General features: G+C 54.6%; 2 protein-coding genes across 5 annotated transcripts in view; one reads left to right on the top strand and one right to left on the bottom strand.

Annotated features, from left to right (window-relative positions):
• CSF1R (colony stimulating factor 1 receptor) overlaps positions 1–18,599 on the top strand; it is a 30,805-nt gene extending 12,206 nt beyond the window's left edge. The window contains exons 6-21 of the mRNA XM_007188668.2: positions 360–546; positions 2,735–2,850; positions 3,003–3,123; positions 3,219–3,406; positions 5,099–5,214; positions 10,788–10,914; positions 11,030–11,134; positions 11,619–11,729; positions 12,439–12,601; positions 14,663–14,754; positions 14,847–14,944; positions 15,603–15,725; positions 15,805–15,916; positions 16,541–16,640; positions 17,505–17,613; positions 17,703–18,599. Coding sequence (XP_007188730.2) covers positions 360–546; positions 2,735–2,850; positions 3,003–3,123; positions 3,219–3,406; positions 5,099–5,214; positions 10,788–10,914; positions 11,030–11,134; positions 11,619–11,729; positions 12,439–12,601; positions 14,663–14,754; positions 14,847–14,944; positions 15,603–15,725; positions 15,805–15,916; positions 16,541–16,640; positions 17,505–17,613; positions 17,703–17,831 — 1,997 coding nt within the window. The 3' untranslated portion in view covers positions 17,832–18,599. The remainder of the gene's footprint in view (positions 1–359; positions 547–2,734; positions 2,851–3,002; positions 3,124–3,218; positions 3,407–5,098; positions 5,215–10,787; positions 10,915–11,029; positions 11,135–11,618; positions 11,730–12,438; positions 12,602–14,662; positions 14,755–14,846; positions 14,945–15,602; positions 15,726–15,804; positions 15,917–16,540; positions 16,641–17,504; positions 17,614–17,702) is intronic.
• Positions 18,600–18,749: 150 nt separating this feature from the next.
• HMGXB3 (HMG-box containing 3) overlaps positions 18,750–26,827 on the bottom strand; it is a 61,969-nt gene continuing 53,891 nt past the window's right edge. For all 4 annotated transcript variants that reach the window (XM_057540276.1, XM_007188665.3, XM_057540274.1 and 1 more), the window contains 5 exons: positions 25,052–25,271; positions 23,674–23,807; positions 22,756–22,872; positions 21,063–21,272; positions 18,750–20,078 (listed from right to left, as the gene is read on the bottom strand). In XM_057540276.1, the coding sequence (XP_057396259.1) occupies positions 19,617–20,078; positions 21,063–21,272; positions 22,756–22,872; positions 23,674–23,807; positions 25,052–25,271 (1,143 nt within the window). In that variant the 3' untranslated portion in view covers positions 18,750–19,616. The remainder of the gene's footprint in view (positions 20,079–21,062; positions 21,273–22,755; positions 22,873–23,673; positions 23,808–25,051; positions 25,272–26,827) is intronic.

The following is a 26,827-nucleotide window of genomic DNA, read 5'->3' as shown; positions in this document are numbered from 1 at the left end:
ATGCAGACTTTTTTTTTTTAACTGCTAGAAAAATTTCCATAAAGTTATAACAACATAGATATATTCAATCTCTTCATTATATAAATAAAGATGTAGAGGTGCCAAGGAGGTTAGGAATTTGCCCAAGTTGTCCCAGGAACTCAGTGAAGAAGAGAAGAGTTTGGAGCCCTGGGGGTGGTGGGAAAAGAGATGAGAGAGGGCAAGTCTGGGTTATGGGTGGGGTCTGTGTGCCTGGCACATGGGAGGTGCTCAGGGAGGGTCCAGCTGAAAGACTGGCTCAATGGGTGGATTACTAAATGAACACACAGACTGGGGTATCTTCCCACTAATGCCAGATCTCTGTGCATTCTGCTTTCCAGACAGTGCCTACTTGAACTTGACCTCTGAGCAGAACCTCCTCCAGGAGGTGACCGTGGGTGAGAAGATCGAACTCAAAGTCAAGGTGGAGGCCTACCCAAGCCTGCAAAGTTTTAACTGGACCTATCGGGGACCCTTCCTTGGCCAGCAGCCCAAGCTCAATTTTGTAACCAACAAGGGCACATACAGGTATCACCTATTAGCTCACATCTGCATAGCCCACAGCCAGCTGGAGCACTTCGGCCGGGAGTCAGGACACTTGGGTCCTATCTCAACCTTGCTGCGTGACCTGGAGCGAGTCCTTTCCCGTTTCTAGGTCTCATTTTTCTTGACTATGTAGAACCTTGATATCAGTCATCAGTGTCTGAGATGTAGATCAAATTAGTGTATCCCTCTGTCCTGTATCCTGGGAAAATCCAATGTCCTCTTCAAGAATTCTACCATTTCTTGGGGGCGTGCATTCTGATGGTCACCCAAGGTCTCTCGATCGTATGCCTCCTCTTCTGTGACTAATCCAAATGCAGAAGACAACCCCCCATGATTTCCACTCATAGTCACACTTCTAATAGCGATCGCACGAGGTATCTGCCACATACACAGGTTTGGGGAATAGAGGGAATTAACATCTCTCAGTCACAGATACATCAGAAGTTCTTTAAAAGCCTGTGGTCATCCACCCCTGAGAATTTCTCACCGGCTGTGCTCTTCTCCACAGGCTCAGAGCTCTTCTTATAGAGTGCCGTGTGACTCTGCATCCTCCCATCTCTCCACTCCCAGAATCCTGCTTATCCCACATGCACAACATTTTAGAAATCTCTTTTTCTTGTCTCCTATGGACTCTGTCCTCAGGGTCTTACTTCCTCATCCAAAGTGACCTAACCAGGTAGTTTTCTAAACAGGAGTGTTTCTTCCCCAAGGAGGAACACTGATACCAAGTGTGAAAATAATCATTTCTTTACCCTGTTCTATTTGAATGAGAGAGTACAGCTCCATCAAGGACAGCAAATATGTGGTGTGCGTGTGATAACTTCCCCTCCCACACTCGTGACAGAGACCCCTAATTCATTTTTGAACCCTTTCCTAATTCATTTTTGAATCCATCCTGCCAGATGCAGCCTCAGAGTCCTTCTCAACACAGTCTCCAGGCTATATTTCCATCGTAACTGGCTCATGAGAGGAGACCTGTTTGCCATCCCTGGGCTAGATAATCCCTAGACATCTTCCAACTCCCAAATTCTCTGGAGTTCTCTTCCTAGCTCCAGAAGCCCAAACCTCTTTGATTCCTGGATTCTTGTGTTGTCGATCATCAGAATCAACAAGGATGTTCCCTTGTCCTTATCTTCCTCTTCCCAGTTCCCTTCTTGTCCTTTCCGGCCAGGATTTCTAGCTTCCCCTCGTCTAAAGCAGAAGTTCTCAGTCTGGAGTCTGCAGACCCCTGGAAGGAAGCTGGTCCATGGATAGGTTTCAGGGGTCTGCAAGCAACAGGGACACTGTGGAAAGGAACCAGGGAGATGCCCTCAAACATAGTAATCTGGGGCCATTCAGCACAGGGCAGATAAGCATGGGCACCAAACAGCCCACATGATAGGTGTGTTCATAATGGTGATTTTGACTTATGCAAAAAGTTAAATTCTTTCAGTTTAAGGAGGAGATGTTAGTTATCTCAAGAACTGACACACATAGAGGGGTTCTGTACGCCCAAGTCCTGGCTGAGTGAGATTGCTCTTTGTATACCATGGGATTTAGTCTAGTAATGGCTGCAGATATTTTCCAATAAAGAGGCAAGTACCTACAATGAGTCAGGCACTCCTCTGAATACATATCCCTTTAGTCCTTAGGTTGAGTCTGTGGATTAATTACTGTGTCACCCTTACAGAAAAGGAAGCAAAGGATCAGAGAGGTTAAGTACTTGTCTAAGGTCACACAGCTAGGAAATGGCAACATTAGGACTTGAATCCTGGTCTCTGAAGCCCATGGCTACATCCTGCCTCTCTCCCCTCTCAAAGCCCCTCTTGGCAGGGTTGGCGCTTTAGGGATGGAAGCTGCCCTGGGTGCTGGCGTCTTCAGCAAGGATTGTTTAGCCCAGTGATGGTGGTGAAAGTAGGTACATTCATTGGGGCCTGTGATGCGCCTCCCGGTGTTGGCACTTTACAGACATCACCTCTACTAAACCTCAGAACAAAAGCGCTTTACGGATGAAAGAAGCAATTCAGGGAATCGGGTTGGGGGTTTTTGCACGTCTCAGCGGCACCCAGCCTGGGTACTTGGTTCAGCCAAGGCCTTTGTGCCCCAGACACTTTACCAAAAATAAATCCCTTATAAGGTGGTTGTCTGAGCCCACTGTCCTCACCCCAGATGGCCTGCTCCTCTCATGCAGATACACCTCCACCCTCACCCTGCTTCGCCTGAAGCCCTTCGAGGCCGGCCGCTACTCCTTCCAGGCCAGAAATGCCAGAGGCGAGGAGGCCCTGACCTTTGAACTCACCCTTCTATGTGAGTGATGGAGTGGGGCTGGGGACATGGGGTTCCTGAGGCTGCCGGGATGGATGGGCTGGGGGAGAGAAGGCTCAGTGTGGGGTGGTCAAGCCAGGAGACGGGGCCTCTGGGGCTGACCCCTCCCTCCTCTTCTCCTCCCTCTACCTCAGACCCCCCAGAGGTAGAGGTCACGTGGACCCTCATCAACGGCTCTAAAGCCCTGCTCTGTGAGGCCTCAGGGTACCCCCAGGCCAATGTGACATGGGTGCAGTGCGGGGGTCACACGAACAGGTAAGCGGGCTCTGGTTGCCTTCCTCACCCAGGCACAGGGCCTGGGGCAGGGGCTGGGCACCCTGAAACTCTGAGCCACATTCTGTTCTTCCCAGATGTGATAAGACCGAAGTGCTGGTCCTGGACGACCCGAACCCTGAGGTCCTGAGCCAAAAGCCCTTCCACAAGGTGACCGTCCAGAGCCTGCTGGCCACTGGGACCTTGGAACACAACAGGACGTACGAGTGCAGGGCCTACAACAGTGTGGGGAACAGCTCCCAGGCCTTCGGGCCTGTCTCTCTAGGTGAGCCTTTGACCCGCCTGCTCCAGGCCAAGATGGGAAGGGGGCCCAGGAAACTGCCCCCCAGCCCCACCCCTGGGAACCAAGGGCCAGCGTTCCAGTGCCAAGCAGATCCCAGCCATGCCGAGTTCTAGCTCTCTGCGTGTGACTCCAGGCCCCTCCTGACCAAAGCTCTCCTGAAGTGGCGAGATGGGGGAGTCTAGAGCCCGTGGGGCTGGAAGTAGTGGGGAGAAGGGCAGAGCGGACGCAGACGTGAGATCCAGAGAGAAAGCAGCCTGAAGCAGCCACAGCCTTAGCCGGCCCCTCTCCTCATATTCCTGCACTTGAACTGACTCATTAGTTCATAAGTGTGTATTTGGGACCCACTTCGTGCAGGGAGCAGTGCCTCCCCGGAGCTTAGCCTGGTGATGTGAGCAGGCGACAAATGAACGGTCCCCTCCCCCGCTCCCCCAATCCCAGGGCCAGCCTCGACGGCCTTCTCCATCCCTCCCAGATTCCCTTCCTGCCAGAGACACAGTCCTATCTATTCAGGGCCACCGTCCAGGGCGGGGTCACTAACGCAGCTGCATCATCCGGCTAGAGGAAGAGGCATCTTTCTCTGCGTTGCACAAAGGCTGCATGTGGGTTAGTTCTCTGATTCTGAGAGGCCCAAGGCTGCACAGGCCCACAGAACCCTCAGGCCTCTAAAAAGCAGGTTCAGCGCCTACCGTGTGCCAGGCCCTGGTGAGGCTCTCTGGGCCCAGAGAGGACAGAGTGGGAGCCTCTGCCTGGCTCCCAGGGGGCCCGCAGGTGCCCCAGCTGCTGGCCTTGCAGCAAGTGGGGCTGAGGCCCAATTCCACGTGCCGCTGCCTTGGCTGCTCTGTCTTGCAGCTGGTGGTCGTATATTACAAATAATAAAGCCAACACTTCATTGAAAGCTTACACTGTGCCAGGCACTGTGCTAAGCCCTTTACAGGCATTATTTCAATGAACTCGCCCACCCCTAGGAGGTTAGCACAGTCTTCCTTCCCCCCTGGGGCATGATGAACCTGAGGCTTAGAGAGAAGTCACGGGTTCACTGTCACACCTCCTAAGTGGCAGAGGTGAGGCTGGGCCTCAGACTCATGCTGCTGCTCTGGGCCAGGGGGTGGAAATTATGTCCTTCCAAACACATCAAGGGAAGTAGGGCTGTTGATCTGGGAAGAGGAGACCCCGTGTCCATGAACCTGGCTTTCAGACTCCCAGAAGGGCTGTGTGGTCCCAAAGGGCACTCGGGGAAGCTGCAGGGAAATGCTGGGGAGGCAGATTTCAGCCTAACCTCTAGAAGGTCTTTCCATCCGAGCTGGCCAGAGGTGTAGGTGGTGAGCCTCCGCACTGGGGGAGTGTGCAAGTCGTGGCTGAGCCCCAGGCCGGGCTGCTGCAGAGGCTCCTTGCACGGGCAGTGGGTGGGCTGCGTGACCTGAGGGGCTCCCCTGGCCACAGAGGCTGCGAGTCTGGGCAGGGTTTGGAGCTGCTCGTGAGCAGTGCTAGAGAGGTGGTCCTCCCTGCCCCCGGCTGGGGGAGGGTCTACAGGCTTCCCGCTGAGAGGACTCCTTGTTCAGTCAGTAAGAACGTATTGGGCACCACTGTGTTCCAGGCAACTGGCCTGTTCCAGTGGGGAGCAGGGGGTCTCAGAGGCCCCTTCCGCTGCTCACTCCTCTGCCCCACCCTTTCCAGGAGCCTACATGCAGCCCCTTGACGAGCCCCTCTTCACGCCGGTGCTGGTGGCCTGCATGTCCATCATGGCCTTGCTTCTGCTGCTGCTGCTGCTGCTTTTGTACAAGTACAAGCAGGTGAGCCTGGGCAGGGCGGGGGGGGCGGCCATGCACCCAAGTGAGCCAGACCCTGGGCAGTGCCACCAGGCTGTGTGGATCCGCCCTTCAGCCCCTGTGAATATGAATTCATCTGTCAGCCAGTCATTGAACCAACAGCTCTTTAGTGGGCGCCTGCTGTATGCCAGTGTCAGTGGCTGGAGTCTCTGAGGTTTTGCCCTCGTAGAAGTCTCTGTCTAGCGAGGGAGACGGTTGCTAATCAAATAGCTGTGGAAGTGAGGGCATGGATCACAGAGGGAGAGATGCTACGGGGAGAGCCGTGGCGGTTGGGGAGGGCATGAACATGGGAAACTGTCCCAGCTGGGGGCTTCCAGGGACACAGAGAGGGTATCATGGGGCCAGGCCTGTGTCTCTGTCAGGTGGCAGGTAAGTTAGTGGAGGGGAAGGCGTGACCATCATGGTCCTCGTCAATATTTAATATTATTATTAATCAAGTCTGCTGTTAATTGCACGTTGATATTTAGTGCACTGTCTGTCACTCTGAGTGCTCAGTCAGTGATGGTGATTTTAGGGGCATTGTTATGAAGCATGATGCCTACATCCCCTCATTTACTGAGCTCAACAACCATGGCATGTGGGTAGTACCACTAACCCCGTTTTACAGAGTTGGAAGCTGAGGTTCTGAGAGGGTGAGACAGTTGCCCTAGTCTACAGCCGGTCAATGGCAGAAGCTGGTTTTTTAAAAGCCATTTTGTAAACCATGGAATCATCTTATTTTACCCTCAAAACAATCTAGAGGCACGGACTAGAGCAGTCAGCATTTTACAGTAAGGAAGCAGGCTCAGCGAGGTTGAAGGACCCGCCCAAGAGTCCCAGTTGCCGTGCACCCCAGAGCCTGTGGCCTCCACCACTTAGCCTCATTGCCTCCCTACATAAAAGACTATTTCTGGTGCAGTCAGGCACTGAGAGGGCCAGGCCAGAAGGCTGTGGGAGGCCAGAAGTGGAGGGATCTTTTCTGGCTGGCAGGGAAGGGAGTCTGCCTGGAGGAGGTGGCTTGGCGTGGGTGGGAGAGGCCTTGGAGAACGGGGCAGGCAGCCAGGGGGAGATGAGATTCAGGGAAATGGTGTCTCTGGGGGAGAGGGCGCTGTGTACAAAGAGGCAGGTGGGGGGAAGACCAAGGTGAGTTCCGGAAATACTGATGCCTGGAAGAGGATGCAGGTGGGTACAGGTTGGGGGTCTGAGGGGTTGGACCCCATCCTGTAGGTTCGGCAGGTGTGAACAAGGGAGTGAGGTGAGTTAGGGGTGAATAACCCACCTTGTGGGCTCCTCTGCTGCCTTCTCTTCCCCACACCTGCCTTGTGGGTTTTAGTGTGAGTAGAGGACTTGGAGTAGACAGGTAGGTGGTATGTGGGGGGTGCCCCAGGGGCCCACGGGGTGCCCGGTGCTTATGTCCGCACACAGCATGAGGAGGCAGCTCTGAGCGCAGAATCCAGGGCCCCAGGTCAAGTCTTCAGGGATCTGGGTCCAGCTCGGACACTTGTTTGCTATGAGACCTTGGCTGGGTGACTGCCCTCTTTGGGCTTCATGCAACCTTGGCGGGTGGACTGCCCTCTCTGGGCCTCATTTTCCCCACCTGTTCACGGTGGGGTGGGTGACCTTTACAGCCTCCTCCTGTGACATGCCAAGAGGCTGATGGTCTAGTTTAAGAGCCAAGGGTTGGGAGTTGGATGGATCTGGGTCTGAATCCCGCCTTGCCAGGCTCTAGGACTCTAGGAAAATTGGTGTCTGTAAGCCTCTGTCTCTCCATCTGTGAAATGGTGTTGATAATGGCAGGCCCCGCACCAGGCTGTGCTGAAGATTCACGGAGGTGACGGCGTGTAGAGGAGTTAGCAGGGTGGTGGGCACGGACAGTGCTCCGAATGGATGCTGCACACCCTGGACCCAGGAGGAAGTTGGCTGGGGAACCCAAGTTAGCTCATGCATCTTGGATGGGCCCAACTTCAGACAGCCCTCCAATCCCAAGATGCATGAGCTAACTTGGGGTCCCCAGCCAACTTCCTCCTGGGTCCAGGGTGTGCAGCATCCATTCGGAGCACTGTCCGTGCCCACCACCCTGCTAACTCCTCTACACGCCGTCACCTCCGTGAATCTTCAGCACAGCCTGGTGCGGGGCCTGCCATTATCAACACCATTTCACAGATGGAGAGACAGAGGCTTACAGACACCAATTTTCCTAGAGTCCTAGAGCCTGGCAAGGCGGGATTCAGACCCAGATCCATCCAACTCCACCCACCTCCGGGGACAGGACTTCACTCACTGTTGTGGCCTCCCGTTCCTTCTCTGAGCAGCTCTGTTGCAAAGTTCTTCCTTATATGGAGCTGAAAACTGCCTCTCCGTCCCCACAGAGCTGCCTCCTCAGCCCTGCAGAGATTCTAGAGAAGGGCCCAGTTCCCCCTCCAGCTCTTTCTGCCTTGGGCCGCCCAGCCCCCTTGGCCAGCCGTGGTTTGGGGACACCTTACCCTCTCTTCACGGGACCATTTTTGGAACATGTAGTCCAGTCACCTCTTATCCCATTTAAGAAATTGAACTGGCCCCTGAGCCGACCCAAGGCCAAGAGAAGGAGGGCATCCCCAGGGTCAAGATGGCCACGCCCTGCCTCAGGGCTTGGTGTCCAAGTGTCCTCTGCTTTGCTCCACGGGGTTCTGAGTCTTGCCCCTTCACTGTGGACTCAGCCTGGCTTGTCCTCACTACTCAGGCCTGAGGGGAGGGGTGGCCCCGCTTGGGGGAAGGGTTGCTTCTGTCTCAGGGCTGAGTCATCGCCTTTCTGGCCCCCAGAGAGACCACAAGGGGCCAAGGGGGAAGAGAAAAGGGCAGGAGTCAGCAGGCTGGAAGGAGGAGGGACAAGGGGAAGAAAGGATGATGGGGATGGGGAGGAGCGAAGGAGACGGGGAAGCCACTGGAGAGGCTGGAATTCTGGGGGTCGGAACTGAGCTCTGGGGATGGGGAGGTATATGGGGGATGCACAGGAGGGTCCCCAAGATTTCCAGTGGAAACTGTTCAGATCTCCCCCTTCCTGAGACAGAAAACATCTGCCCACCCAAAACAGCAGGCCTGGATGGGGAGTTGCGGGGACTTTGATGATTCCATGCCTACCTCGGTCACCAAGGGGAAGTGGCCTGGGCCCGTTGTGAGGATTAAGTGAGATGACGCACGTTGAGTGTGGAGCCCAGCGCCCACTCACAGGAAGTGCTCAGGAGGCGCTCACTGATAGCATTACATTCCGAGGCTGCCCATCCTGGCCTCCCCATTAGGGTTCTCCTTCAGAGGAGAGGCCCCTCTGGGTAGAAGCCCCCGGGAGTTACACAGGAGCCCCGTCTAGGGATAGCAGAGGCTGAGCAGAGCTAGTGTCTGCTTTCCAGGAAGAGGGGTGGGGATGCCTAAGGCAGGCGTGGGAGAGCTGCGTGGTCCTCCAGTTATCAGGTCTGGGATTCAGAGAGAGAGCTGAAGTTCCAGCCAGATAGCCTCGCCCTCCCTTTCCCCAATATCCCCTGCCCAGCTCGCGGTGGGCTGGGGAGGGACTGACTCAGGCCCAGCTGCGGGGCCAGAGGAAGGAGAAGTGGCAGGGGGGAGAAAAACAGCCTTCACCACAGTGGCTCCTGGAGATGGAAGCGGCCAGATGAGGTCAAGGAATCCCTCCTGGTTCTGTGTCCATCCTTTGGGTTGGGAAGGCCACCCACACTCAGGGTTTGAATCCTCTGACACTCAGGAATTCCTCTTCCTGTCCTGTTTCAGACTATCTGCTGAAACTGTAACGTGGATGTCCTTAAGTTCACCAGTAGTCTCTCGTCCTGAATCAGAACCTGGAAATTCTTCCTTATGTCTAACTGCAGTCTTTCCCCACGAACTACCACCTGGAAGTTCTTCCCTATGGCTATCTGGAGTCTTTTCTCTTAACCTGGTGAGACTTCAGTCACCCTCCTCCCCGAGCACCCACTTTAGCTCCCCCTGCCCGAGTTGGGTGCCCCGTTGTAGGAGCCCAGCTGCTAAGCACAGCCCAGCTGATCCCTGTCCCCCACGACGGACCGGAAAGAGAGCTGGACTGCTGACCCGAGGCCTCAGTGTCCTCCACCGCCCCAGCCCAGCTTCCACTTTCCACCTAAACTCTGTGTGCCATCAGCACTTCTCGTGGGCACCCCTGGCATGATGCCCCCATGCAGCTGCCGCCCGGGGCAGGAGAGGGGCAGCCACTCCTCCTCAGCTTCGGCTCTGCCGCCAGCTGGCTGGTTGGAACAGCATGGAGAGCCTGAGAGGAATGCGGGTCCTCCAGATGCTCACTGTCCTGTACGTGGGGTCTCTTCTGTTGGTCCTTTAGCAATGTAGTTGGATGCATCACTCACCTGCATCGAGCCTCAAAGGGTTCACCTTGCGCTTAGAGAACTCACTTGCTGATTGCAGCCCTCAAGACTTTCCTGCCTCCAGAACCGCCCCCGGTTCCCCTCCAGCCACACGGGTACCTTCCAGTCCCTTAGATTCGCCAAGACCTTTCCCGCCCCCAGACCTCCACACCTCTGTTCCCTGCACCTGCGAAGTGCTTCCCCTGATGCTCACGTGGCCAGCTCCCTCTCACCTCCTCAGGGGCCCTCCCTGACTTGTCTTCAGTTGTCCCCGGCGCTCTCTGTCCTATTACTTTGCTTTCTTTTCTCCATAGCGCTATTCGAAAATTTCCTACGTATGTATCTGAGTTGATTGTCTGTCTTAGCAACTAGAATGCAAACTCCAGGGGACAGGGACTCTTGTTTTGTCAAACTCTGAATCAACGATGCCTGAAACAAATAGGTACTCGGTGAAATATTTGGGTGGGAATAATATTCAACCTTAAAAAGGAAGGAAATGCTGACTTAGGCAACAACATGGATGAACCTTGAAGACATCATGCTAAGTGAGATAAGCCAGTCACAAAGGGACAGATCCTGCATGATTCCAGTTAAATAAGGTACCCAGAACAGTCAGATGCATGAGATAAGTGGCTGGGGACTCGGGGGAGGCGGGAACAGGGAGTTGTTGTTTAGTGAGTACAGACTTCCAGCTTTTCAAGATGAAAAGAGTTCTGGAGGTTGGTTGCACAACAGTGTGACTGTATATAACACTACTGAACGGTATACTCAAAAACGGTTGGGATGGTAAATTTTGTTCTTACCACAAGTGAAAATAAAACAAGTAATAATTGGATGGGAGGATGGATGGATGGATGGATGGATGGATGGTTCCACCCTCCCTCCTGGCTCAGGAATTACCAAATTATCAGAGCTGTCAAAACCCTCAGAGGTGGTCCTGTCCAAATCTTTCAATACACAGGTAGGGAAACTGAGGCTTGGAGAATGGACGGTCCCATGGTAAGGCCAAGCCAGGCAGGGACGGGGCTCTCGGTGCCATGGGCATGAGATGACACAGCCCCTCTCACCACGTCGCAGGCCACACCGACCTCCTCCCGCTGTGCGGTGGGCCTGCCCAGCCCGTCCTCCCGCGTCAGGAAGATGTCCAAGAGCCACCTGCCAGGCCCAGCTGACCCATGCCTCCTCCTTCTCCCTCTGCAGAAGCCCAAGTACCAGGTGCGCTGGAAGATCATCGAGAGCTACGGGGGTAACAGCTACACCTTCATCGACCCAACCCAGCTGCCCTACAATGAGAAGTGGGAGTTCCCCCGGAACAACCTGCAGTTTGGTGAGCCAGGGTCTCAGCACCCAACACGCCCTCCTGTCACAGGGCCAGCGTGGGTGGCAGGGAGCCTGTGGGCCCTTAGGTGCCCCGGGACCTAAGCAGGCTTTGTGTGTGGCAGGTAAAACCCTTGGAGCAGGCGCCTTTGGGAAGGTGGTAGAGGCCACGGCCTTTGGTCTGGGCAAGGAAGATGCTGTTCTGAAGGTGGCTGTGAAGATGCTGAAGTGTGAGTGCAGGAAGCAGGTTTGGGGGAGCGGGCAGGAGGTGGTAAATGCCAGGGGAGGGTCTGTTCTGTTGTCACAAGGGCATCACCCACATTTTCAGCCTGTCAGGGCCTGTGGAACAGAGCCTGGGATCGGGGGCGAGGACTCTCGGCTTCCTTTGTGAGCTCCCGGCTCCCTCTAACTCCTGGGTGTGGAAGGGCTTCTGCCTGAGCCTCGAAGGGGCTGAGGTGCACAGAGGCCATCCTGGCCTATGGCCTGGCCACAGCTTGGCCTCCTGCCACCCAAAACCAGCTCAGTAACAGGCCATCTCTCCTCTCTCTCTCCCCGTAACTCCCATCGTGTGTCCTCATTTCTCCTGCCTCTTTCGGCTTCTGATTGCTTTGGTGCTCTGGGTCCCCTCTGCTTTGCTCCCCTGGGCGTCTGTGCGCGTGGCTCTCCATGTCCTGCCCTTTCTCTGTCTGTGGGACCTGTGGCCCCATCTCCCAGCCACGGCTCACGCTGACGAGAAGGAGGCCCTCATGTCAGAACTGAAGATCATGAGCCACCTGGGCCAGCACGAGAACATAGTCAACCTTCTGGGAGCCTGTACCCATGGAGGTAAGGGGCCCTGGCAGGCATGGGGGCCCATGGTGGTAGGGCCTCTTGGGTGTCTGAGGGCCCCAGGGCTACCTCACTCCACCTTCCCCTTCCCGTCTCCACAAAGTGAAGGTGGGATCCCTGTCTCAGCATCCCTTGAATTTCTAGGCCAGATGCCTGGACTGGTCAGAAGCTGCTTATGGATGACAGGCAGTTGTGTGAGATCTGATCAGTGGCTCTCAGACATGGGAGGGCATCAGAGTCACCTGGAAAAGGAGAAAAGAGTGCAGATGCCTGGGCCCTGCTCCAGGGAGTATGATGCTATGGGTCTGGGTCTGGAGTGAAGCCCTTCAAATCTACCTCTTACGAAGCCCCCACTCAAAGAGGCTTGGACACTCACCGCAGGGCCCACAGAAGTGCCCCAGGGCCTGTCGGGACTCTCAGTCCGCTCCAATCTCTTCTCCTATAGCAGCTTTGACTTGTGTGGAACTGTCATAGATTTCCTTCTAAGGAAGAATTCTTCAGCTACAGTTTTTTGGAGGTTCCTCTGCTTTAGACAGTTGGGTCACTGAGGTCACCCGGAAAGCAGAGAGGGCTGCTTACAGACAGGCAGGATTAGAACCCAGGGCTCCTGAGTCCCATTCCGGGTTCTTATTGCCCCTGCCCCATGTTCCTGTCCACACGGGGTGGTGCGTTAGGGGTGCACTGACCCCACTCTTGACTGCTCTAGGCCCTGTCCTGGTCATCACTGAGTACTGTTGCTATGGCGACCTGCTCAACTTTCTGCGAAGGAAGGCTGAGGCCATGCTGGGACCCAGCCTGAGTCCAGGCCAGGACCCCAAGGCAGGCACCGGCTACAAGAACATCCACTTGGAAAAGAAATACATCCGCAGGTAGTATCCTGGTGAAAGACAGGAAGGAGGCCAGGACTGGGAGGTGGGGCCCCCATGTCTGTCTCCAAAGTCAGCTCAGGGTTGGGTGGCTTGCGTGGTCCTCACCTTCCCGTTTGTGCAGTGGGGAGTAGCCGCCCATATTATATGGGCAACTCAGTTTTCCTCCTACTTATTCCCATCATCCAACAAATATTTGAGCCCCTACTATGTTCTGGGAGTATTGAGGGCAAAGATGGGCCTCTCACAGTCTGGTGGAGATAGGCATTCATGAAATCATTTTATCATACGTGAAAGATCAACCAAGATCCATTCGGGGCCCTAGCTAGCGATGGGCACACCTTGGGGATAATGGCCCTGTTTCTCCCATAGCATGTGCTGTCGGGGGCTGGAGGGCACCCATTCCACTTCCGGGTAGCCCTGGAGAAGTGGGATAGAGTCTTTTGGGCGTTGAATGAGAAGGGGCAAAGCAGCATAGCTGTGGCCAGGTCCCTGGTCCACTTGGGCCTCAGTTTCCCCAGCAAGCTATCAGGGGTTGAACCCCTCAGCGTCTGTCTGCTCTCTCGTCCTGCAATGCTGTGATTCCTGGAAGCCACCCAGAGGCAGATGGACAGAGCCACACTGGGGAACCAGAGAGAGGAAGTGGCCTTTGCGTCACACACGAGTCAGGGGCAGAGGCGGAGCCTGGCTGGATTCCACTCTGTTGACTCCTCGTCCAGTGCTCACCGGAGCTACACTGATCTCCTGGGAGTCTTGGACTCGGGGCTTGTGAGGCTTCAGGGCCAGGCTGCTGGGTCAGAACAAGAAGGGTATACACTGGGCTCCTATCCTACCAATGTCAGCTACCAAGCCAGGGGAGGCAAAAGGGGAAGGAGGCCTTTTCACTCCATCCAGTGACCTCGAGTATGGGGGCTGGCGGGATTCTCTCTGATTTTCTGACACCCTTTTGAGAGGGTGGCTCACGCTGGGGCTCAGCAGGCTGGAAACTCAGGCCAGAGCAACTCAAAATGAGAACTAAAGTCAAGTATTAGCTTCCATCTTCAAATCTACAGATGGGGAAAGGATTCAGAGTCAGGTGATTTCAAGGGCAAATGGCATGTGAACCAGTCCTACTAATGGGATCCCAGGCTACGTTAATAGAAGTATATTTTCTAGACCAAGGGAGTGGGTAGTTTAATGGTCAAACCATAAATAAAGCACTAGGTTGTTTTTCTGGTAACATGAGGGTAAGGACATCGTCAAGGCGCACAGCTGCATCACAGAGGGAGCAGGAGGTGAGAGGTCCGGACTCCTATCTGGTTGGAGTATTAGAAGCAGTGGTGGCTATTCAATATGAAGCCGTGCTTCTCAACCTGAACAGCCACGGGAAGCACAGGCTCATCGGCTTCTGAGAGCTGTTAGGAATGTACAATCTCAGGCCTACCCAAACCTGCTGAGTCAGAATCTGCATTTAAATAAGATTCCCCAAGTGATTCATATGCACATGGATAAGTTTAAGCAGCACTGCTCTAGACCAGTCCTCAACTCTGGCTGCATACGGGAACTGCCTGGAGTAAGTGGGAATGACTGGGTTTTACCCCTAGTTTCTGAAGTCTCTGGTTTGGTGGTCTGAGTATCTGGAACTCCCTGAGTGATTTTAATGTGCAGCCAGAAGGGAGAGCCGTAACGTAGACAAGAGGGCTCAAAGAAGGGGCCCTGGAATATGCTCAGGGCCCTAGAATATGCTCAAAGCCCTGCTGGGCTGTTCCAGAGAAGAGAGAGATGCTTCTGGAGGGCATAGCGAGGAACCCAGGAGGAGGAATAGCCGGGGGGGGGGCAGATTAGCATTAGGAACAGTGGAGAACTTCCTAACAGGCAGAGCTGCCCAAAGAGAGAACAGGTTGTAAACTCCCTCACTGGATGGCCAAGCAGAGGTCACTGATCACTCAGAAAGGAGGTGTCAGAAAGGGAAGTTCAAGTTGACCCTGAGGTCCCTTCCTTTCTCTGCTGAGTGGCTGGGAGAGGCCTGAGCTGGGCAGTGCAGTGATGGGCACTGACCAGCCCGTGGCCCCCTCTCCTATGCAGGGACAGCGGCTTCTCCAGCCAGGGTGTGGACACCTATGTGGAGATGAGGCCCGTCTCCACTTCTTCATCAAATGACTCATTCTCTGAGCAAGGTGCGGAGGAGGTACCAGGGCTGAGGGAGACAAGAAGTGCTGCTTGGGTTGAGGTGGGGGGGGGCCGCCCTGACGCCTCTCCCCCACACCAGACCTAGACAAGGAGGACGGGCGGCCGCTGGAGCTGCGTGACCTGCTCCACTTCTCCAGCCAGGTGGCCCAGGGCATGGCATTCCTCGCTTCCAAGAACGTGAGTCAGAAAACAGGTCCCTATGATGTGTGGTCAGCTGGGGGGCGGGCAGGGGCAGCCAACCCCCCGTGAAGCTGGATGGGTGAGGACAAGGGGGAGAAAAGGGAGTGTGTGAAGGGGGTCGTCCTCCTTACAACACAGGCCTGGGAGTCTAGAGCCTGAATGCTGGCTCTGCCGCTTGCTGTGTGGCTTTCAGCAACTGCTGAACCTCTCTGAGCCTAGGTTTCGACACCCGTAAAAACGGGCACAATCGTAGAATGGCATGAAGGTGGAATTGGCTTACAGTGTGTGCAGATGTTTAGGGAAGGGCCTGGAACGGTAGGGCCCTGAGGGTGGCAGCTCCTGCTCCTGTTAGGAGCTCCAGGGCTCACTGCTCCTGGGCCCATGCAGACCACCTAGCTCTGAGGCAGCTCCTGCCACTCAGGGCCAGAGGGCCAGAGTCACGGTGGTTTCTCAACACTGATCGTATGACCATATTAAATTTTCCCAGACCTGGGTCTTGGTAGAAGGTAGGGACAGGACCCAGGGTACAGGACCAAAACCAATGCCCACTTCCTCGAGGAGGACCCGAAGCCTTCTGGGGCCCTGGCTGTTCCTCCTGCACCTTGGGCTCAGGTAGGGGAACGGTCAAGACTAACCCTACAGTGCTTTCCCTCAGTGCATCCACCGGGACGTGGCAGCCAGAAACGTGCTGCTGACCAGTGGCCATGTGGCCAAGATTGGGGACTTTGGTCTGGCTAGGGACATCATGAATGACTCCAACTACATCGTCAAGGGCAATGTGAGTGCTGGGAGGGTAGGGCCAGGCTGGGGAGGGGTGGTGACCCAGGGTGCAAGGTGACGGGGGTCTGCTGTGCCAGGCCCGCCTGCCCGTGAAGTGGATGGCCCCAGAGAGCATCTTCGACTGCGTCTACACAGTTCAGAGCGACGTCTGGTCCTACGGCATCCTCCTCTGGGAGATCTTCTCACTCGGTACGCCGCTGGCCCAGCGCAGGCTCATTGTGGGGCTGACTGGTGCTTGGTTACCCACAGTGTCCTACACCTCGTGGAGGATGCTAGTCAAGGACACTTGGTGGTCAGGGCAGAGCAAGGGCTGCTAAGAGTGCAGGGATGGGCAAAGTATCTTAAAACCAAGCGTTGCAGCACCACAGTGGGCGGGGCAGGCCCTCTACCTCGACAGGCACTCCCTCGAGGCTATTTCCTCACCTGTCTGCTTGTGCAGCTGCTGCTTCCTAGAATGCTGTTTGCCCTCACTGTCTGAAACATGCATGTCCATGAAGACACAGCTCCCATTTCTGGAGCACTAGGCACAGGAACTTGGGCTAAGCCCTTCAATGTACTCCTCTACCAACCTCTTATTCCAAAGCCTGTGCTGGAATTTTGTGGGTGGGATGAGGCCTGGGTGAAGACTTTCAACGTCCTAGAAGCCTAAGCCTTTTGCAGTGCCCGGCATATAGTAAACATTTGCTAAGGGGAGCTGCTGTTCTATCATCGCAGTCCAGCTGGGACCCTTCACACCCAGCCCTGCCAAGATGTGTGGGGGAAGGTGCCGGTGAGCACGGAATATGGTCTTTTCCATCATCTTGTCCTTTGCAGGGCTGAACCCCTACCCTGGCATCCTGGTGAACAGCAAGTTCTATAAACTGGTGAAGGACGGATACCAAATGGCCCAGCCCGCGTTTGCCCCAAAGAACATGTAAGTGAAGGACCCCAGGGAGGAAGAACACCCCAGGATTTGTTGGAAGTGGATGGGAAGGTGTGTGGCCTGTCTTTCCTGTCCACAACGTTCCAGGGTCAGGCTTCCTCTTGCCCACAGTGGACTAAGACAGACCCCTTTTCTCAAGTTCAGGGTTTCCACTGGTTTCCCAGGTAGCGTGGGGGACATTCTCAAAAAGGGCTCTTAACTGGGGCTGGCCCTAAGGCGGATGATGAATGTTTAACTCAGACTCTGTTATGACCTCAAGAAGGCTCTCCTCTTCCCTGTCGAGCTCTGGGGGCAGCCAGCCTCTCGCTCAGCATAGCCAGCCAGCCGCTGCAGCCTCTTCGCCGCCTCACGCCAGCCAGCCCCCCAGAGCCTCCCCACTGGCTCCCTGCCCTCACCACAGCCTTCCCCCACGCTCGCTGGCCCATCTCACCCACTGCATCTTTCTCCAGCCACTGTCTCTCCACGGCTGTGCCCTATGCCACCCAGGCGCTTACTGCCACAGTGGATGCACCCAGCCAGCTAGCTCCTCAGCCACTTTAGTCCTACCATCAACTGGCCTCTTAAACCTACCTGCAGGCAGCAAGAGTGCCCCTTCATCCTAGGAGCTTGGGCAAAATAGCATCTCTGAGCTTTTCTTCTCCTCAGTTACCATGCCCATTTTGACAAAAAGCCCTTTTTCCCAGGGTTACTGGAAAGATTAGATAATGCACACCAAGGACTTCGCACTGGCCTTGTGCGAAGCTCCCTTCTGACTTGGTTTTGGGACCTCTGCGGGGCAGGACCCTGTAGTGTGTGTGCGTGCGTGCACAGACGTGATGAGTCCCAGGCCCACAAGTAGCTTCTGTCCTGCCTCAGATACAGCATCATGCAGGCCTGCTGGGCCCTGGAGCCGACCCGCAGACCCACCTTCCAGCAAATCTGCTCCCTCCTTCAGGAGCAGGTTCAAGTGGATAGAAGAGAGCAGGTGAGCGGTGCCAGGCTCAGGGTGGGTGGCTGGTTAAAGCTGGGCCTGACTGATCAGTTCTGACCATCCCCTGACATCCCCCCACCCAGGACTACAGCAACCTGCCAAGCAGCAGCAGCGAGCCAGAGGAGGAGAGTTCCAGCGAGCACCTGGCCTGCTGTGAACAGGGGGACATTGCCCAGCCCCTGCTGCAACCCAACAACTACCAGTTCTGCTGAGGAGGTGATCACAGGGACGTATTGTCTCTCCCCTCCTCCAAGCTCTCAACTCCTCCATGGATGGGGCACCAGGGGGAGAACACAGACTGTGCCCTTGGTCACTTCACTCAACAGCCTGGCCCAGCTCTGAAACTCAGGAATGTGGGATCTACAGGAGGTGGAGAGAACCCCACTCCCAGGGCCTGGGCCATCACTGCCAGTCAGGGGCTGGGGCTCAGCCCCGCCCCCGCCAGTTCTCAATGCTGTGGCCTCATGTGTGCTATGCCAACTGGGAGAATACCCAGCTCACTCTTAGCCTGTTCCCACTTCCTCCCCTCCTGTTTCAATAGAAATAGACTGGTTTTGTGACTCTGAAGTCCGCAGGAGCTGCCCCAATCTTGAGAAAAAACAAGGCTCCTTGGGCCTTGGCCGAATGGAGGGACACCTGCTGAGTGGATCAAGGAGAGCAGACAGGTGCTCAGGGCTGCACTTGGTTCAGGTCCTTGGAGGAGGGTGGCTCCTCTGGAATAATCTAATTGTCCCTCTCTGCCCTCTAAGCCTTCTCTCCACGGCCCCACCCACCCTGGGTCTGATACTGCTGCACTGAGCCAGGTGGCAGCTAAAGGTTGGGGTGCTCTGTCCGGCCCCCCCTGCCATTCTGAGCTGGAAGGCAGGGGCCCCGTGTGGCTGGCCACACCAAGCAAGCAGCACGCACTCGAGGTTGACTCATCATAACTAACAGTCACACTGTGGGATGTCTCTGTCAGCATTAAACTAACAGCATTAACACAGCTGGCCTCTGGTCTTTGTGCCATGCGGATTCCCGGGGACCTCCTTCCATCCTTCTGCGGTGAGTGACCAACCCCAGCACCTCTGGAGCCCAACCCCACTGAGCTGCATACAATGAGGCTGGAATTGACTCCTGTTACGCCCAAACCATATAATTTAATAAACTTTATTCTGGTCAGGGAAGAGGGAGGGGAAAAAAGCCACCTATTCCACTCCTCTCAATAAATTAAATAACACGGCCAATTCCCGTGCCCTAAGCAAACTTTGGGCACTTGAGCCAGTCCTGCTGTTTTCTTAGGGCCCAGTCTGCTTACCCTTCACAGAAGGGAGTTTTTCCTACTGCCCCCAGGTTATGTCATGCTCACGGGCCACATCCCCTCTGTGATGAGGGTCCAGAGAGGATGCAGGCCGCAGCAGCAGTGACCAGGAAAGGAGGAAGGGGATCCTCTTCCTCAAAGCTTGGGGCAGGGAGGCTAGGCTAGGCCTGGAAGAGAGCTGTGGCTCACCCTTTCTCAGCTGCCCCCAGATGTGGGTGCAGGAAGAACAGGAGGGGAATGCATTCGTCCTCTGGGAGAATCGAGAGCCCAAAGGGACCCCTGGAGCTAATGAAGCCCCCAAAGCCCCAAGACAAAGTCAACAGGCTGCAGGGGCTGAAAACGGTGTCCCTGGGTGGGAAGGGACACCTCAGCAGCCTTGGCCCACCCAGGACCTCCACCCCGACCCACAGGCGCCCCTGGGAAGCCAGCAGCTACCTGCCTTCTCTCAGCCTCCCTGCCCCTTTATTGAACATATGGTGCCACCCAAGTGCTCTTTTGGGGCTAGTAAAGAGTGTCCTGGTGCCTCTCCCGACCCCCAGAAGGTTGAGAACCAAGGACCCTGGGCTCCACCGTGCTCAGGAAATGGAAGCTCTTTGGTCAGTCCCAGCATCAGAGGCTGGTCCCCTGGATGGATCTGCCTCGGGCAAGGGCCTTACTATGGCTTGAGAGAGACGGTGCGGTCCCTGCGCAAGAGCCCGGCTTACTCTGCAGCTGTGGCCACCTCCTCTTCCTCAGCGTCCTCCTCCGTCTTGATCTGAGCAACCCCGAGGCGGTAGAGGGTGTCTCGGATGACCACCTCGCCAGGCTGGCAGCTCTGCACAATGTCATGGATCTGCCGGTTGACAATCTCGCGACTGGTAAGGAAGTCCATGAGGCGGTTGTAGAGGTAATAGTGGGTGGCATTGTCAAAGGCAATGGGCCGCTGGCGGACGCTGTTTGGTTTGCTGTCTGCGAAGGAGGACAGGATGGCTGCGTAGGGCACCAACTCAGGACACAGGGCCAAGGAGTGGTGCCCAGCGCTGGGGTCGCCAGGACTGGGCTGCGTGCCTGCATGGACGATGCGCCGGGTGGCAGTCTTGGTGACCGGGTGCTGGACAGAGTGCTCAGCCTCCGTCATGTCCACCGTATAATGCTGGTCCAAGAGTTCTGGGCAGGACACGCTCTGCAAGGGAGATAAGCCACTGTGACGTGAGGGAAGATTAAGGTCCAAGCTGTGTGATGGGTGAGAGTGAAAGCTGTGGGTGAGCCAGCACTGTTTAAATCCTACCGTCACCACATAACACGTTTCCTGGGGCAAGTCCCCCTTTCCTCCCCTCCTGTGCCTCCGTTTCCTCATGTGAGAATGGGGACAGTAACAGTGGCCACCTCCCAGAGCAGATGCTGGATTACCTGAGCTATTATTTATATCTGCCTAATCAATTCAGACTGGGGCTGCAGAGGAACTGGAAGGAAGTAGTTCCCGTGGAGGCTCAGATGCCCTTCTGCAATGCCTCACACCCACCTTACAAAGCCAGGGAGCCCCATGGACTAAGGAAAAGGCAAGTGATGACAATGACATCCCCTTCCTATTACCAGTCCTAATGTCTCTTCTAGCAAAGGGCATGTGCCCGTGCTAAGAACCACAGCCTGATACAGTGCACCAAGACACAGAGACCAGGGCCCTGCCATTAATCTGCTGTGTGACACTCGACAGGTCCATTTTCACCCCAGGGCCTTACTTTCCCCTTTTAATTAGAGGAAAGGGGTTGATACGGTCAGCGTTTTCTAAGCCACTGTGCCTCTAGATCACAACACAAGGAATGCCATGCAGCATATTCACAGCCAAAACAGGGTTGGTGTGGGCCTTTAGTATGTCAGCACGCACAGTGTCCTCAAAGGTGGCAATTTTCTAGGCTTAACTGCAAGGTGACCCCTTTGACCCCAAGATACCTGGGGTCACCCTGGGCGCCCTAAGTGACATGCTGTGGCCTCACACACACACACACACACACACACAGGGGTTGGTCAGTAAAATTTTGTGGAGTAAATGCTGGTTCCAGAGCATTGAGACAAAACACTGGTGGAGAAAAAAGGTGGTGGATGGTTTGCAGAGGGTCTTCCCAACGAACCAGGGGGATGCATCGCAGTTCCTCAGAAGGGAACTCACCACAGGCGGCTCCGTGGGGCTAGAGAAACAGCCCTGATTCCTCCCCCACATCTGGTTGGTCAGCTCTGGGTAGCAGAGGTCAGCACACAGGGCCACTGGTGTGGCCATGTCGACCACATACACAGGAGGCCAATGGCGGGAGGAGACGAGCAGATCCACATGGTCGAGGGCACTCTCGCCCCGCACAAGATACTTGGAGCCGCACACCACCTGGTGGGGAGGAGGAGAGTACAGCACAGGGTGAAGAAGCCAATCTGCAGACAGACCGAGTCAGGTCCACTCGCTTCTTCCCAGGAAGATGGACAATCAGGTTTTATGACTGAGGTCACGCCATCCTGCCAGAGCCCATGACATTCTGCTTCCCTCCTACTTCTGTCCCTGAATGAAGTCGGCAGCTCACTGCAGGCTGGGAGAAGAGCTGGGAGCATCCGAGCCTCAAATGAGGCTGAGAGCTCCCCCCATTCCCACCCACCAAGGCATCACCTCCAAACCCCACCCTCCACATCACCCCACCGAACACCATCTAGTCCAGTGGTTCCCAAGCTGCATGGCACCAGCAGCTAGAGGAAGTCCCTGGGTCCCACTCCAAATCTACAGAATTAGCCACTGAAGGTGGAGTCTAAGCATCTGTATTTTGAGCAGACCCTGACGGTGCTGTCCAGATGAGAACCCCTGATGAAGGTACAGCCTTCGTCAAATCCCCCAAATACCACTCCACTGCTGGGCAGCTGTGTGTCCACTGGAGAATTCTGCCTCTACCTCCCTACCTTCACACCTACCAGTCCTGGCTATCGCCTCCAAGTAATACCGCTGGCCCACCACAGCCCCGAGAGCTATAGCTCTCACATCCCTGTGTTGTCAAGTGCTTCTCCTGAGATGAACCCCAGTCACATGAACACGAGGCTCTGAGCAGGCTCTGACCTGCCAGGGGTTGTGAAAGGAGTTGATGACCTGACTCTCTCTCGACAGCTAGTCGCCCTGCCCACTCAGTGAAATGGAGGCTCTGCGAAGCCGTCTTCCCCATTTAGCACTGTTCAGGGGGTTTTCTACACTGGCATCTTCTTGGATTGGGATGACTGTGTCACACAGGGCACAACCTTCCCAGTGCTATCCTGGCGCCTACCCAGTGCATGCTCTCTACGGGCCTAAGGAGTGATCTTCCTAGAACCCAAATCAGACCATTTCCCATTCAAACCATCCAATGGGCCCCTCATCACTCTCAGAAGAAAACCCAAACTGTTACTCTTGCCTCCAAAGCTCTACATGAACTGGCCTCCGGGGACCCCTCCCCACTCAGGACATAGTGGTCACATCCCTTCCCAAGCTTACATGGGGCTCTTTGCGTGGGGCCCCACAGACAGCAGGTCCCTCTCCGCTACTTTCTATCTCTGGTCCTTGTCTAGTTCCTGCAGAGCTGTTGCCACAAGCCATGGTGACTTTATTTCTCAATATGAGGTCACCCAGGGAGGAATGACATCTTGGTTGCTCACGTTTGTACCCTCAACAGCTGATGCAGGGGCCAGCACACAGTAGGGTGCCTAATACTCACTGGTGATGACCCATAAGGAGCTATTCCACAGCTGCCCAGTGACCTAAGTGCCAGCCCCAGGATGAGCTGAATCAATCAGATCCTCTGCGTGGGCAAACTGACATGAACCAATTCACCCTGAGTTCCTCCTCGTTATCCTCCTACCTGATGGGGGCACATCTTGTAGATTTTCCCCCCTGTGAGATGAGGTGGGGGCTGTCGAGCTCTGGCTCCATTCTGAACAGATTCGTAGAGGGCCAACAAGGAGAAGCAGAGCTGGTCCTAGAGCACAAGGACAAGATTAAACACAGCAGTGAATGCTAAGCAACCAGGCTTGGTACACAGCACCAAATGCTCACTTCAAATACTCACTCAAAGCAAATGAATAAACTGTTAAGGCCAGATTGGGCCTTGGAGCCTCACCAGCCCAATGTCCTTCAGGTACATATGGGGACGTTGAGGCCCTGTAAGGGCCAGGTCACAGACAGAGCCAGCCAGACTGATCAAGCTGCCAGACTCTGAGGCCTGGGTTCTCTCTACTTTTTACAGCGCAGGGAAAGTGTCAAAGAGGAGCCAACATTTGAGTCTGAACTTGAAGCATCAGATTTTCAAGAGCACATTAGTATGAAGGGAAGTACAAAATGTATGGATAAAATACACACACCCCTCCACATCCTTCTCTACGGATGCCATGGTGCTTGTTTTCTAAGAGCCTGGATAGGTGATAACTAGACACTGCAAACTTCATGAGGTTGGTATTTTGGTTATTTCCACTTTGCAAATGAGGAAAATGAGGCTCAGATGTGTAAGGCAGCTTATCCAAGGCCACACACAGTTAACAGGACAGCCTGGATTCCTGAACCTGAGTCTGGACCCACTACCTCAACAGAGGAACTGCCTGGATGGGAAGGCCTTGCGTGCATGTCACAATCTGGCTGCTGGCTATCTCCCAGGCCTCCCTGCCCGCCAGCACCCTGTGTCCAACACAAGGGCCCAGTCACGGGTATTCATATCCCTGCCCAGAAAAATGGCCCACCAGTCTGCTCCCAAAGTCCCTACCCCCAGCGCTGCCCCGAGACTCACCTTGGAGTCTTCTGCCCCGAAGGGGATGCCACACTGCCTCAGCAGGCAGTGCAGCTCCTTCTCGCTGTAGGAGCCGATCTCCTCGAGCTTGCAGGCACCCTCCTGGAGCAGCCGTACCAAGGCACTGCCATTGCCTGCAAGAGACATCGTGCTAATGGGAGGGCGCTACTGCCAGCCACCTGAGGTCCTGCGGAGTCCCTCATGCACGAGGATGGGAACAAGGGGGCCTGGTCCACAGTCGAGCAGGCTTTGCCCCGAGCACTGCCCTGGGGGCTGGGAGAGGTGGACTCAAGGCAGGTCTTAAGCTTCTATAGATACCCAAAGTCTCTGAGAACCAGCTTTCTGCCTTTGAACATCTAGGGGAGATACCCTGCAGAGCACCCATGCAAAGAACCCTGAAATGGGTCAGCTTTTAACCTTTTAAGTTTTTCCAGAACCATGATCTCAGATTCTTAACACAACTGCAGCAACATGAGGAACAGCAGCTCTCATTTAAAAAATGCTCTTTATATACTATATTCCTGAACCTGATCAACAAAACTATGCAGGGGCCTTACTTATAAAATCAATTTAGCAGGTCATATCCAGGATTTTAAAAATGAAATAGAATAGAAAATCAAGTATGTTGCATTTGGTAAGGGAAAGTACTGTTTTATGAAAGTTGTTTTAGTTACAGATATACACAGACGTGTTACTTACATGACCATCACGCTGAGTCATGATGTAGAACCTATTGCCTACTCTGAGTTGCAGTTAAAAAAAAAAAAAGTAGGCCATCACTCTAACTGTATTAGCTCACTTAATCTTCACAACAACCTAGGTGGTGGGTAGCAATGTCATGCCCCCTTTGTAAATGAAGCAACAGAGGCTCGGGGCAATGCAGGGATTTGGTGGAGGTCACATGGTCACTGAGTGGCATAGCTGGGAATCAAACCCAAGTTGTCAGAAACTGATGCCCTCAAAAGAGCTAGCCCAGGGCTTCTCAACGTATAAGCACAGAGCATCTAAAAAACCATCTGAAAGACCTGTTTAGAAGGCAGACTCCTTGCCTCCCCCTACATCTCTCAGTGAGAATCTTTGGGGTTGAAGCCCTATCATCAGCATTTTTCAGAGGGTTCCCACTGTTCAGTGTAGTGCATCCCAGAAGGCTGACAGTGGGCTATGTGGGTCAGTCCTATACAATGTGGCTGGCAGCTCTTCAAAACTCTGCACATGACTTTAATCTCCAGGGGATTTTGTCACAGGTTGTCATTATCTTTCCAGAAAGAGCCCTCCAGGTGGGCCTGGCCCCTTCTCAACCATACATGCTGTCTTGCCATGGACAATGTTCCAGACGCGACGGGACCCTTCCCTGACCCCAGCTACCAGGTGGCCTTACCAGGTACTGGCTGCACATCCAGGTTTTTGTCTTTCTCAGTGTTGACGACCACAGCTCCTCTCATGAGTGGTGGGAAGAAGGGGGCAATAACAGAGGCATCAAACTTGGTGATAGGGATGCTGGCGGGGAAGGCCACCTGCTCAATCACTTCTGTCTCCATCGTGGCCCAAAAGTCCTCCACATTTACCTCACTAGAGGCCAAGAAGTCAGGCCAGGTGAACTAAAAGGTCAGGACAAAAAAGGTCAAACTGTAGGAGCCACAGAACGTCAGCAACACAACAACCTACCTTCTCCATACAGGCTGAGCAGGGGGAAGGAGTCAGACAGCCACACACTGCCGGGACACCCCTGAATCTAACATCTTAGTGCCAAACTGCTCCTTGGCCTCATTCCTTTCTCCCACACCACAGCACTCCCCAAGACCTAAGTCCCTTCTGCGTCTATGCCTTTATTCATGTCCTCTTCCCTGCCTCGCCAGGAGAGGGCAGCTACCACTGCCTGTCATGTGCCAGACACTGACTAATTAACTACTACTATACAAGCCTGAGGGTGCCTGAGGTGAGAGGACTGGAGCGAGGGGCAGTCTGAACTAGAATGTGAACAAAGATCTAGTTCCAAAGCCCAAGCCCCTAATCCCTATGCCTGGCTGGCAGGAATCATCAGAATAAAACTTAGTGGCACTCCACCCACTTGCAAGGCCCTGTTGATCCCTCACCTCCTCCCGAAGGTCCTCCCAGACCATGCCAGCACACGGCTATCTCCTCTACGTGCAGCATGTACTTACCGACTGTAGACATCTAGCACTGTGCTACTCAATTTTTCTTCTTGTAAGCCCTCTTATGCAGCCCTCAAAGTGAGACCCTGATCCTATTACCTCATCAGAATCATTTGCATTACTCAGCAATGCTGATATCCAGGCTGCACCTCAATCTGTATGAACTAAATCCCTAAGGCTGCATTTTTAAAAGATTCCCTAGGTGAGTGGTTCTCAAAGCGTGGACCAGTGGCATGAGCACCACCTGGGAACTTGCTAGAAATGCAAATGCTCAGCCCACTCCAGAACCACTGAATCAGAAACCCTGGGGGTGGGGCCCAGCAAGCCTCTCACACTAAAAAGTTTGAAAATCATTGCCCAATGTAATTCTTATGCCCACAAAGTCTGAGAACCACTGCTCCACATAGAGACGTCTCTTATCAGTCCAGAGGGTCCTCCTCTACCAGTCCCCGAGGGGAGGGGCCAACCCTACAGTCTCCTCGTGGACAATTGCACGTTTGTTTTGTTCAATACCTTTCTATTTCACTGACTTTAGAACACCCCCAGCCTGCTCTCCTCGTACGCACTACCCAACTCTGCACTCCACACACAAAAGGGAGAAAACAAATTCCTGTCTCTAGAAAGAAACATCCAGAAACAAAGAAGAGAAGAGACACGCATACGGAAAGTGAAGGGAATGCTACTCCATTCTGTGAGGAGCGAGCCTTGATCGGAACAAGGCGGGTGCCAGGCAGGACTAGGATATGTGAGTTTTTGCAGGGAGGCGGGCTTCTGTCTATTCTAGAGAGCAAAAAGCCAAAAAGCCTGTGACCAGATGTGTTTAAAAAACCAGAGCTCAGGGTCCCAGGAGGTACTGGTGAGCATGGTGGTGCTTATGAGTTCAGATTCTGGAGTCAGGGAGCCAGACCAAGGTCAAATCCCAGCTCCACCCCTTCCTGACCGGATGAGCTTGGACAAGCCCCCTTCATCTACAAAAATATCACAGGGTTGAGAAGTCACCC

Source organism: Balaenoptera acutorostrata, chromosome 2 (genome assembly GCF_949987535.1).
Source record: "Balaenoptera acutorostrata chromosome 2, mBalAcu1.1, whole genome shotgun sequence".
Classification (NCBI taxonomy): domain Eukaryota; kingdom Metazoa; phylum Chordata; class Mammalia; order Artiodactyla; family Balaenopteridae; genus Balaenoptera; species Balaenoptera acutorostrata.
This window is presented reverse-complemented; position numbering and strand designations above follow the sequence as displayed.